The sequence below is a fragment of the Apteryx mantelli genome, chromosome 1 (genome assembly GCF_036417845.1).
Source record: "Apteryx mantelli isolate bAptMan1 chromosome 1, bAptMan1.hap1, whole genome shotgun sequence".
NCBI classification, from domain to species: Eukaryota; Metazoa; Chordata; class Aves; order Apterygiformes; family Apterygidae; genus Apteryx; species Apteryx mantelli.
The window spans coordinates 188,345,356-188,358,233 of NC_089978.1; the positions used below are offsets into that span (position 1 = coordinate 188,345,356).

Here is a 12,878-nt window from a genome sequence, read left to right on the forward strand (position 1 = left end):
AAGTCACCATTTTTCTCACACTTTCTTTTCGCAGGCACAATGGCACTGTGCCATAATGACAGACTAGAGAGAGATTTAATGCTGAGGCTCACCACCAACAACCAGCAGTAGCCACTGTCTGGAGACTGCCTGGGAGGTGCTGGAGCAGTAGCAAAACAGAGTGAGGAGAGAGCTGAAGCCAGCCTTGTCCTTCCCAGACGCAGAGCACAACCCCCACCGCCGCTGATCTTCTCTGGGACACCAGAAATCTCTGTCCCCGGCTAAAATTGCTCTGTGTTGCAACGCTGGAAACCCAGAGACCAAACCTTGTGATCATGAATAACAAGAAGTGTTACCGCTGCATAAACCAGACAAGAGTCTAAAGAAAGAAAGTTTAGTTATGAAACTCAAGCTCTTGAAAGCATGAAAGTTGTAAAAGCGTTAAGGATTTTCCCTTATAGTTTTTAGTTATTTTGTCTACAGGACCTATGCACAGGATAGAAAGGAAATAAATGACAATCATGCAAGAAACCTAAGATTAAGCTTTTCTCAATCTGCAATTGCATGACTTCACTATCTAAACAATTTTCCTTTAAATGTAGTCTCCTTTAAGCTTATAAAAACAGTGTGTAACTTTGTGATAACTGGCATTAATGGATGGCCAATAACACTGCAAGTAGGCAGAGACTGCCCATTAATCAGCATTCTGATTCATGAATTTATTTATGTGTGTGTGTGTTTATACACAAGTATATGCATATTACCATATTTATACACCTTTATATACCTGTGAAACTATGCATATATATAATACAGTATAGCTGAAAGATTACTCAGTTTTACTGAATTGTATGACCATGCAGAAGCTCACATTTATGAAGCCAATTTCCTAAATGTAATCTCTAGTGTTTTTAATTACTAAGGCAATGTGCAACTGACCTGTCAGTAGACACTTTATACATCAATAAAACAATAAAAAATTGACTCTAACTGTGAATACTTAAGACATCAAGATCAAGACCCACATAAATCAATTGTAATGTAACATTAAATGTTGCTCAATTAAAATGTGAGAAGTAAAATGTAAAGGGAATGAAATAGTTAAGGTTCCAAAAGCCACATTAACTTAGATGTGTGGTGTATCTTAAAATCCCTATGGGATAGTTTGTAATGAAAAATCATATATTATTCAACATAATTAGCAGGGGGGAACAGGACTGGAAACCAAAAAAAAAAAAAAAAGCTGTGCACTGGAGTTAATAATTCCTTTGAGACAATGTTTTTTTAAGTACATAATATTACTTGACAATATTACAAACATTATTATCATAGAAACGTGCACACACACACACACACACAGACAAGCAATTTTATAGGGCTGAAATTCCAATACATAATTTTACTTAAATATCAGTGGCACATTATAACCCAAGATAATGAACAAGCCCATTAATACCTCTTTGTTTTGGAAGAAAAAAACACGGGCTCTACTTATCACACTTTCTAATTTTCTGAGCCACAGCATAATCACATTTTAAGTACTGATGCAGACAATTGGTTGTGCATTCTAATGTTATAATAATACCCTAATGGATAGCAGGTTAATATTGATTAACATCATTAATAAGTACAAAAAATACATTAGCTGTAGAATGGTAATTGTATTTAGTACATACTCTGTAGTGCTGCTGAACTCTCAAGTGCTGTAAAACCAACTGCTTGCCTGCAACTGTAAGGTAGGGAACTATTAGCTTCATTATTAACAGAAGGAATCTGAAGGAATGGAGGACCAGACTGTGGATAAAATTTTCTGAAATTTTACACTTAGGGTACATCTATATGAGCTAGCCTGAAAGCAGAACAGCCATGTTAGTGTGGGTGTATCTCTGTGTTTTAGTTCAGACCAGGGTACATTTTTCAAGTGAATCTCCCTAGTGTCTCCAATGTTTGTGCTTTGGTTTGCACTGCAGAATGGTCTCAGAGTCCATGAGCTGCATTCCTGTTGGATGAAACTAAACTGGAAGATGCTCTCCAGGAGTTCACCCAGTGCAGTCCGGCCTCAAAAGGACACTCACTTCAAGGAACGAGACTGGAATCTTGTTCTGGTCTGCAGTAACAAAAAGCCCAGGAACATGTATAATGAAGACATCAGGTTCTCAGCACCAACTATATCGTTGTACAGACCCACTTCTTTGATCCTCACAACTGGCTAATGTAGACATAGTGGGACTCTGCCAGATCTGAGAAGCAAGGCTGGGAAGTATTGCGTTGATGCAATTATACTGCTTCTGATACTTGAGCTCACTGAAGGTCTCTGTATAGCCCTGAACAGCTCTCTGCCATGCACACAAACCCCTGCTGAACCACCTTCTCTTAATCTTACCTGACTCGGGCCCACAGTGGCCAATTGACCACTCTGGTAAATGAATAAGGAGCTTCCTGTGTTCTTTCCTAATCCAGCACAAGCAATGACCAGCAAATAGCATCTGCTCACCCAACACCCTGGACAGAATGGCAAATTGATCAGGGACAAGTGGGAAATGAGGATGAGCTTGTCCCTCTAAACAGTGGTGTAAAGGCTGAGGTAACTGGTTTGGCAGTGTTGCCAAATAAGTGAGAAAAAAACAGTAGTAGTACTGACCCTCAGCCCCATCACCTCAGAGCTTCTCAGGAAGGAGACTACTGTGTGTTCTTTTGCAGGTATATCCTATAATGAGGTATCTCAGTATCTAAGGGGAGTAGCTGTGTCTTACTCCTGAGACAGTTCCTGTAGTCATGGCTACATGTAATCTCTGCAGCAGAAATTGAAAGGAGACCACTCTAACCAAAAACTCCCTTCAGCAACAGTGACGCCCTATTTCAGGGGAGAAAAACTGGTTTTGTTTGTAACTTGCATTACAAAGAAACCTGTCTTCACTTATACAGGTTTCTCAGGGCATTATAATGTTAAAATACGTGGGGATAATACTGGAAAGGGCAGCACAGAGACAAGAATGAAGAAAAATGTGTGCAAAGGAATTGCAGTTCTTTATTGTTTACTATACTCTGAACAAGCACAGTATTGTAAGATGACTTTTTAAAATAATGAGAGCTTCTGAAGAAGCGACTTATCTACCTGGAAGGACAGAAGTGCTTTATTTTGTCCACATGAGCTTTTGGTGTGATTGTCAATAGTGCCAAATGTAATCATTACTGGAGGAATAAACTACCTGTCTGCAACCTCATACAGTTTTCAGGTAGCTCAGAACAGCTTCCTGCAGCATGCCAGAGATCAAGTCAGGACTGGGAAACAAGAGAGCAGTGAACTACTGGTGTAGCATTCCCTCTGCTGACTCCCATTTCCTACAGGCTGCACTTCAGTTCTGGGCACCAGCAGATGAATAATTTCAGAGTAGATGTTTAGGAGCGAAATTATTTCTCGCTACAGGTCTTCTCTTCAAATCCAATAATTTAAAAGTTAACAAACAATATTACAAGGATATCATGAAATATAACTATTTGCAAAGTGCTTTGAGATCGTCTAGTGAAAACACTGACAAAATGTAAAGTTTTTATTATTATCACAGCTATATAAAGAGATCCTTTATTACTTTATATTCAGAGTGACCAATATACACAACAACTTTTCTGACATTAAGACCAACAAAGCATTTACTTCTGGAAGATGCAAACTGCTTTGCATACCACGAGAAGCTAATGTTGGTGTGTTTAAAGGGCAATAAAACTGTTATGCATTTAACATTTCCCCTTGTGACTCATATTTGCTAATAACAACACAGGACTGTTTTAGTTCTGTTTTTAGCAACAATGAGATTATTAGCAAACATGAATCAAAAGATTTTTTTTTTTCAGTACCTCAACATGCAAAGAGAGAAATATTTGATATCTAGTAAATGGAAATAAATTGAGACTAAAGGTTTTTTTACAAAGTAGAAAAATACAGGGCATCATTATAGTCATATATTTCTGTCAGCACAAAACAGTTGGTAACTGGCCAGACATTGGGATGCCTTGTCCCCTGTGCTAACTTTAGATTAGACACCCACTTGACTTCCTGTTTTAGTTTGCATGTAACTGTTGGTTGCACAAGGAATTCCAGTTACTCTTGATTAGAGAGAGACCAAACATACTTACTTTTAAATAAAGGTGAAGACAGCACTCCACTGAAAATCTGCTTTTCAACACCTCTCATCCTTTTTTGGGTGCAGAAGCTGGGAAACTCACCCTTTCAGAATGTCTTTCCTTGTTACACTTGATCTAAATAGCCCAACCTCCTAAAATACTGGTTTCCTTCTGACCATTTCTATGGAATTCTCTTCATAAAATCTGAGTATTCTATAAATGTTAATAAATTTAACTTTACAAAGCCCCAGGGGAGAAAGTAACCGTATAATCCCAATTTTACCAGCGGTCACATGAGGCATCTATAGATAAATGCCAAGTACTGTTGATTGTCTCCCAGATATGGCCTTCTAGCTTGAGACACTTGGAAACTGTTTTTTTTTCCTCCAGAGTGCTTAGCAATTCTATCTCTTCAAAGAGCATTACACTCACTTTTAGGTCTATTTGTGACTATTTTGTGCTAATGCAAACAAGGCCACAGATGCTCCCCTTTGACACTCAGAAAATAAATCCTGGGCATGAGTGACTTAACAAGTCTCTCAGAAATCTTGCAGCAGCAACAGAGATAAAATCCAATTATCTAGGACAGCATTCAGTTTCGCCAGTCATAAGACCATTCATTCTTTTCCTATAATTTCCTCTCACATTTACACCTTGCTGAAGTACTACAAACAACATCCTTCCTCACAGAATTTGAATTTTTGTGCAAATTTATGTCCAGCTCATGTGTTGAATGAGGCAGGGATCTTGTGACAAACATAGGATGTGATCCTGTAACTGGAAACAGCATCATAATAAGATTGGGGCAATTTTTATTAGTCAATAGTTTATTCACAGTTTTGGCTACTCCAAGACAACCTGCAAAATCACATCAAATTCACAGAATACTTTCAGCTGGAAAGCATAATCTAAGTTTAGATAATAGGCACAGTACTTCCCCACTCAGTTTCAATTTCTAGCTATACCTGAATGGATTAGCTCTCATGTTATCCATTTCAGAGACAGACTTGGTAGAGCTCAATTTTATTCAATCTTTCTGGCCCCTCAGACCCACTGAAACTGTCCAGCAACGGACATGGACAGGAAGGAGGACTTGACACGGAGGGAGAAGTGCAGAAAAGATGCTGCTAAAACTGAGCAGAAATTACAACTGCTGGTAAACACTAGTAACCAAAAATAAAAATTGATTTTGAAGGTTAATTTTCAGTAGAAATAAAAATAATTCTACAAGACTGCTCAGAGAATAATGCTCTAACCACAAGGTATATGACATTCTAGCTGTTTTGATACTATTTCACTTCATATAAATACATTAAAAAATATTCATTGAACCACAAAGAGAGTCTAAGGTTTTTATAATATCCTAGTCATGGCACTCAACTGGGAAATAGAAGGTCTTGGTTTCACTTCATGCTCCAAAAATGTTTAAATATTTTTCCAGAAACTGAAGCAGCATCAAATGGAGAACACCATGTCAAAACATTCTAAGGTAAGGTCAGGTAAGGCTGGCGTATTCAGCTCCCAGAAGAAAATTCTCTTCCTGGTAGTTGGGATATTTGTTTCCTACAACAGAGGATGGAACTAAACCTACATGAAAAGTACTAACTATGAAAAGTGCTTTGCCAGCTAAGCTACTAGAGCAGCTCCCATAAGGCCCTAGTACACCCTGGTGTAGTTAAAATGTAACCTACCCCTTCATTTCCACTGCTTTTGAAACAACATGTTTTCCCTACCACTACAGAAATTCTTTGGCTTTTTCTTTCATGATTCTGTTTATAATTTCAGTTTAATACAAATTAAAATAGCTTTCAGTTTGGTGACCAAGCCAAGAAATAAATTACTTGCACAGCTCCAGTCATAATATCTATATACAAGACAGGGCAGGCTTAATTCAGACCCCTGAATTTGAATGCTTCATTTGCATCTTTTAATTTTTTAGCTCTTTTTTTTGTATGATATGCTCTCCTAGATATATTAAGAAAACAACAAATTTCCATAAACACAGAGAAATCCACAGGACCTGGACCTCCACACTCACAACACACACCTCCCTCATGCAAGCTAAAGGGTAAGTGGTATCTAGTATCTAGTAGATAGAGATGACAGAAACACACAGGCAAACCCACTTAGTGCGTTTCAGCTATTTGTTAACAGGCAATAGTTTAAATTTCAATATTTTGGACAAGGCTGACTGGTAACCTGCTCCAACCCTCATTTCTTGGTGGCAACATTACAGCAATTTCTTGAATAGATTCCTGCGTTTGAAAACCATCAAGAAGCTCTTGGGTGCTCAAAATTAATTGCTCCAAAAAGCAATGCTTGACACTGTGGAATCTGCTTCTTTAAGCTTTGTCCTCCTGTAAGACTGACCTGCTTATAGAGGTCATGTAACCTAATACCATATCTAGAAGTTCAATGTGTATTGGCATCCTAGTGACTTCTCAACCATTTCCCCAGAGTGATTCCCACTTAAAAAAAATACCAAAAACCTACATGCAAACTGACTTTCTTTGCTGCAAATACAGCGTAAAATAAAAGTGATCCTGTGAAGTATGCTACTCTGATATCTACACACACCTAAAGCCAATGAACTCACACATCAGCCAACTAATACTTGAATGTGTATGAATTTATAAGCTATGGGTGTTTATATGTAGGGTGTGTTCATATATTGTATCCTTATATACACACAAACACACAAATCCTATACATGCATGCACATACAAGCATATATATAGTGGAGGTGTATATGTGTGTATCAGTTTATATATGTTTGTAACAAATCTAGTGACCTGCCACTTTCAATCAAATTCAATATCTGTGTCAGCATACACTTTCACATCTGAGTCAATGACTTCAAGTACCCTTAGGGACATAGAGACATAGCAGTCCAGACTTAATCACGTAAATGAACTGCACATACTGCAAGTGCAAAGAAAATGCTGTTCTTTTGGAATAGCTACCTATTGTTGCATACCTGTAAGAGGAAAAATTCTAGGTAGTCATAGTCAAAGTAAAGAAGTACCCACCCATTCTGGAGTATGAAGGTTTTTCAGATCTGGCACAGTTCCGTAAGTGGGAATTATCACCTGGTTCAACTCCAAGACTAAAAATAAACATACAAAATTAAAACATTTCAACATTTTGTGTGGTAAGATTTTTAATTAATGGTTTGGGGATATGCCATTTTTTTGCACTTGTTTAGTGTTTCAGAAAAAGCATGTTTGTGTCTCAGACTTCAGTTATAGTCAACAGATGGCGAGAGAGCAAAGCATACATTTCACCAGGGTGACAACCTTGGAAATCATATGGACAAAGCTACAGTGATTCAAAACATCCCGTGGTCAGTATGTGTTGTTTAGCATTTCAGAAAACTTCATCTGCTAGTGGTAGTTAGTATTAGCTTTCAATGAATAAGGGTACCGGAACTGGCTCCACCTGCACAAATAACCCTGGCTCATGCTGACTGTACCTGTCAGGCAACAACATTACCAGGAAATCCTACAGAAATCCTGGAATGGGTGTGATACAGACAGTGACGCTACAACGTTCACTACATAATAGGAATGATTTTCATGTAACCTAATATCACATCTAAAAGTTCAGTGTGTATTGGTGTCCCAGTGACTTCTCACCCATTTCCCCAGAGTGATTCCCACTAAAAAAAAACTACAGGCAAACTGACTTTCTTTCCTGCAAATACAGTGTAAAATAAAAGTGATCTTGTGAAGTATGCTACTCTGATACCATTACCTACCACAGCTGTCTGACAGCTTCCTACATATTGGGAAAACTGGCCACCAGATTAAGCACTGGATAACATATAAATTCATCCTTATAGCAGCTTAACAAATCTTTTTGAGTCTTAAGAAAAGGGCAGACAACATCCTGAGCCTGAAGACAAGTGGCTGAAGAGAGAAGGCTGCTTTCTTCCCACGCATGGCAGGTAGACAGACTCCACGTGTTATTTTTAGACCCTTAAATAGAAAGGTGTTTTAGGCAAATCTGTCCTGCATTAAGGAAAGAGTCATGGATATAAAGGGTACCTGCATGCCAGTGCTGCCTGTAAAGGACAGCTCAACTTCTCAAAAATACTCTTTAATCAAACAGATAGTACTCTTAGAAGGATAGTTAAATGCCTGTTATATACATTAGTAGGACCAACATCACTGATATGCCCAAACTTTTTTTTTGGCTTAAAAACGCCATTGATATGTGGCCAGATTCTCAAGAATTACAAAAAGGCCTTGTTCCATTGATGATGCTCACTTATGCCAGTTGAAGATCTGTCAAAACACTTGGAGATAGAGCACAACAAAATTTCTCTCTACAAATCAACAGAATCTGCTCATGGTTTCTAACCTGCTAAATTCCCTGGTTTAAACACTAAGTCATACAGTTTGGTAGGGACTTTGTTCCATATGTTGAGCTGTCAGTTTCCAGATCTCTATTGTGGCGATAGTGTATACTCCAGGGAAGAGGCAAAAGCAACTCCAATGAATTTTTACATCAACATAGCTTCAGAAACATCTAAATCATAACCTACATGTTGGCCCAGCTGGATAATCAAAGTCAGTGAGATCTCAAAACATTAAAATCTTTAGAAACTTTTGCCAGCATTCAAAAAAAAGAACAGGAAAGTGTGGAGTAGTGCAGCACACAAACATTATAGGATGAATTCATAATATACAGACTCAGAAAACATGGGTATATATCAGCAGCTACCCCGAGATTGCCATATGTGGAGGTCATTATATTTTAATGGGCTCAATTCAGACAAGTGTGAGAAGGGCAAATATAAATCCCTGATGTCACTGTAATGGGTCTGACCCTACACTCCCTAGGGCATTCTTTATTCTCTGTCTGGATACAGAATGCTTCTGAAAACCCACAGAGGAGGGAATGTTACTGCCCACATATAACAGGCAGGGTGAAGCTCTGAAACATAAACTTCTGCTCTGAAACTCTGCATGTCATTATAGGGAGCAAACAGATGTGGAGAGCAGAAGCTCCAGACAAGAAGACTTATGCCAACCACTGAACTGAAGAACAAGAATCATGCGTTAAAATGGCCTCTTCGTTAAGTACTCACTATATGTGATCGCACAGCACTCAACAGCGCTGCTTAGGAATCCCTTCAGCCCGAACTGAAGAGAGGGGGAAAGCATGGCATTCACAGTAGGAAGAATAACTCCTATTCTCGCAAATCCTGATGATCTGAGGCTAGCCAGAAATATTCTCTGGAAAAATATATATACGTGAGTAGAATTTGCCTCTGCCTCAGTGTCTCTCACCAGCATGTCTTCCCCATGATATGTGTCATGAATATTTTATTATTTCACCAATACTTATCCTCTTAATGCCTTTTTACTTGAAATACTGCCCAATACAATCCCTGAACCTTTGTTACAATGAAAAGACTCATGCAGAGGGAACCTGCCACTCTCAATTATTCTGCGACATTAGCCCAGAACTTCTCTCTTCAAATTCAATACAGTGCCTTGACACTACCTGAATGTGTACTTAGGTCAGATTTGTTCTAGCAGTGCTTTGCTAGGATAGCTATGCCAATTTGCACAGTTGTGCCTTTAGCTGGAAGAGATCATTCCAATCTCATGGAGAGATAGAAATGGTACCTGCAACAACTCAGCTTTGACAAAATAAGCTGCATCCACACAGGGCTTTTTCCTATCCCCAAATTCATCTTATTTATTTCTCACACCTCCACTCCAGCATTATAGTAAGACCAGTTTGAAATAGAGCGGGCAAGAAAGAAATTTGCAACAAGAAAGTTTTGGGTTGGACATTAAAACAACTTTCTAATAGTAAAACAGACTACCTGGGGAGGCTGTGAGGTCTTCAACACCAGCGTTTCTTCAGTACAGATTAAATAAACATGATGAAACAATCTACGTCAAGTTGAACCCGACATGAACTTTAGAGGCCTAGATGAGCTCTTGAAGTCCCTTCCAGACCCAGTTTCCTTTGAGCGTAAGCCTGGCCATAGCGTTCTCAGTTATGGCCAAAAAAGATCACTGCACTGAGACTTTATTTTAAAATAATATTTTGCTCATCTATTTCTTCTTCAGAAGCATTACCAATCCTGTTAATGTTTGGGTCAGAGCACATGAAATGTAGATGCTTATGTTTTAATCACTCAGCCAAGTAAGCCAAAGAAAGTATAAGGGAGCAAAGAAACCTACTAGATTTGTGCTGGCATGTTCTGATTTTAATTGACTGATACAGCAGGTTCTATCTTCAAGCAATCCTGGTAACATATACTTTTGTAAGAACATTTGATCAAATTTCTTTGAATTGTAATAGTATATTTTAAGTTCTTGCTTGGTGATAGCAGCTGGTTTTTTTTTCCTAGTCCTTACAAAATGTGCTGCATGTTGTATAAACTGTAAGTAATAAATCTGTGCATGATACTTTACAAGGATATCTCAGTGGGATCTGAACCCCACCAGAAGCTAGAAGCATACTCTGGAGAATTAAGACTAGGCCCAGATTTTACACATCCCATGCTTCTCCTTTATAACTCGTGTGTACCTCCCATATCTTGGGCTGGGCCAAGAGACTTGAATCTTGCTGTTGATTCTACTAGTGGTTTGCTTTATGACTATAGGAAAGGCTTAGTTTTCTCACAAGTTGGCCAACATTTCTGGCTAGATTGAGTAAAACTCCTAAAATTCCTTGAAAGCCAATGTAAATTGTCTAGTCTTTGCATTAGTTAACTGATGTTGACTGTGAGTGGTTTTGGATATTCAATGATCTTTCCATCGAATAATTCAATTTTATAGGCTTTCACGAATATTATTACTAGCAACTTCTACCTATTGCTATGGCAGAGGTGAGAGAAAATGGCACAATGATGATAGACACAAAAGCTGCTCTCCCTTTGGAATAAATATACAGGAGAATTAAACTTTTCCTTGAAGTTTGAATAATAAAATAATAGGAGCAACTGCCTAAAGCACAGGCAATGGGGATGAAACAGTTTTTCTGAGACTGTTTAATTAAAAAGGCTGAGAATGGGGAAAAAGTCGTAAAAAAAAAATGAAGAGGTGCTGTTCAAAAACACATTAATGAGAAGAAAACCACAAAGATACTGGAAAAGCTGAAATTTGAAAAGGCCACTGGGCTTGGCTTTATAAGCAAAGACATTGCCAAATATGCCTGAAGATGCCAAATTTATTGTGCCAAAGAAATCCTTGGCTATCATCAATTTTCCTCTAATGGAAATAATCAAAGGTGAAAAAGGGCAGCAGCCTTCTTTAAGCTTGTAAATCACGTAAATAAGTCAAACTAATAGACACAGAATTATTCTGAGAAGAAAAAAAGGGCTTTTACAACACCAAACAGTACTTTGGTACTTCATTTCCCTCAACAAACCTGTGAGCCATTGTAAAGGACAACATCTCAGCCCTGACAGTGAATAAGGTACCTTGTGAGTAATCATGAATGTAAAGCCAAGAAATTATGTCTAGAATCCCCCAGAGTCCTCAGGCATTGCTGCCTTGTTATAAATGTCATATCACCTCTCACTTTCTTCAGAGTATTTTGTAAGTGAGAGTATCAACAGGCTGTCACAGAAGTTTTAAAAAGTATAAATCCTAAATCCTTTCCTTACAGGGGAAAAATAAATTAATGAAACATTGTGCTCTCCTAAGCACAATACCGATGTGCCCAAGATATCTGTTTAGCCTCTTGGTGGGATCTGCATGCCGCTTACAGTCTGTCCTCTGTACACAGGAAAGTTTAAAGTGTGGTTACAAGAAACAAGTTGCTGCAAAGTAAGCTAGAATGCAGTGCCAGGGCACATCAACCAATCTGCACTAACTGGCTACATGCACAATGTGATCCCACAGCAAAGGCAAGCAGAGAGCATACAAGAACAGGATAACATGCATTTACCAAAGGGGAACAGAAAGCTACACTGAACAGATGATGTGCTTCAAACCCACACTCTAGCTTAGCTCACAGTAATGCCTTCATGTAGCCATGCTTTAGACCACAATGTTCAGTGTTTCACTGCATATAAAAATGTAAAAGTAAAAGTACTCAGTTAGACACAGTTAAGTCTTTTAGGCCCAAATAGGTTGTGAAGAAAATTAATGTAATAATAAAATAATCCACTGACTGGAAAATATCAGGAAATATTTACATGCAATTCCTACCTGAATTGACAGATTCCCCGAAATGTTTATATGATAGCCCCTTCACCACATTAGAACAGAAAAAAAACCTCATCAAGTAAAGTCTAACTGTCCTAATGAAAATTAAATTAAAACATCATATCAGGTTTTTCACCAAGAGATTCAAACTACTGGGTAGAGTCAGGTTCTCCCTATCTGCTGGGATAAACAACAAGATCCAAAGGCTGCAGGCTTTGCCAGGATACTGCTTACTAAGTAGAGCTGATCCTGCATTGTACAGCTCCTTAGGAAAATGGACAAAATGAGCAGAGCTGATCCTGCATCATACAGCTCCTTAGGAAACAGCTAAACATTGTGGCAGTGTCTCCTCACCTCAGCACTCAGCAGTCATGACAGCAGCAGATCGGTTTTATGATACGATCACTTCTGTGTAGGCACCTGAGAGGCAAACAAGCAAAAAGCCCCACCTCCCACCTTCTGAGATCTACTCTCTCAGAAGCCATAAGAAGGGATGAAGTAAAATATTTGGATATGAACTGAGTCCTGAAAGGAATGAAAACTACTCTGAATCCCATCATCTAATCAAGTCAAATTACTCTGACTGTATTTCGTCAAAAA

At 38.4% G+C, this 12,878-nt stretch overlaps 1 protein-coding gene across 1 annotated transcript in view; it reads right to left on the minus strand.

The window, feature by feature from the left end:
* The window catches only part of ANO6 (anoctamin 6), an 80,338-nt gene that overhangs the window by 43,273 nt on the left and 24,187 nt on the right, over positions 1-12,878 (minus strand). The window contains exon 2 of the mRNA XM_067297985.1: positions 7,131-7,207. Within this exon, the coding sequence (XP_067154086.1) occupies positions 7,131-7,207 (77 nt within the window). The remainder of the gene's footprint in view (positions 1-7,130; positions 7,208-12,878) is intronic.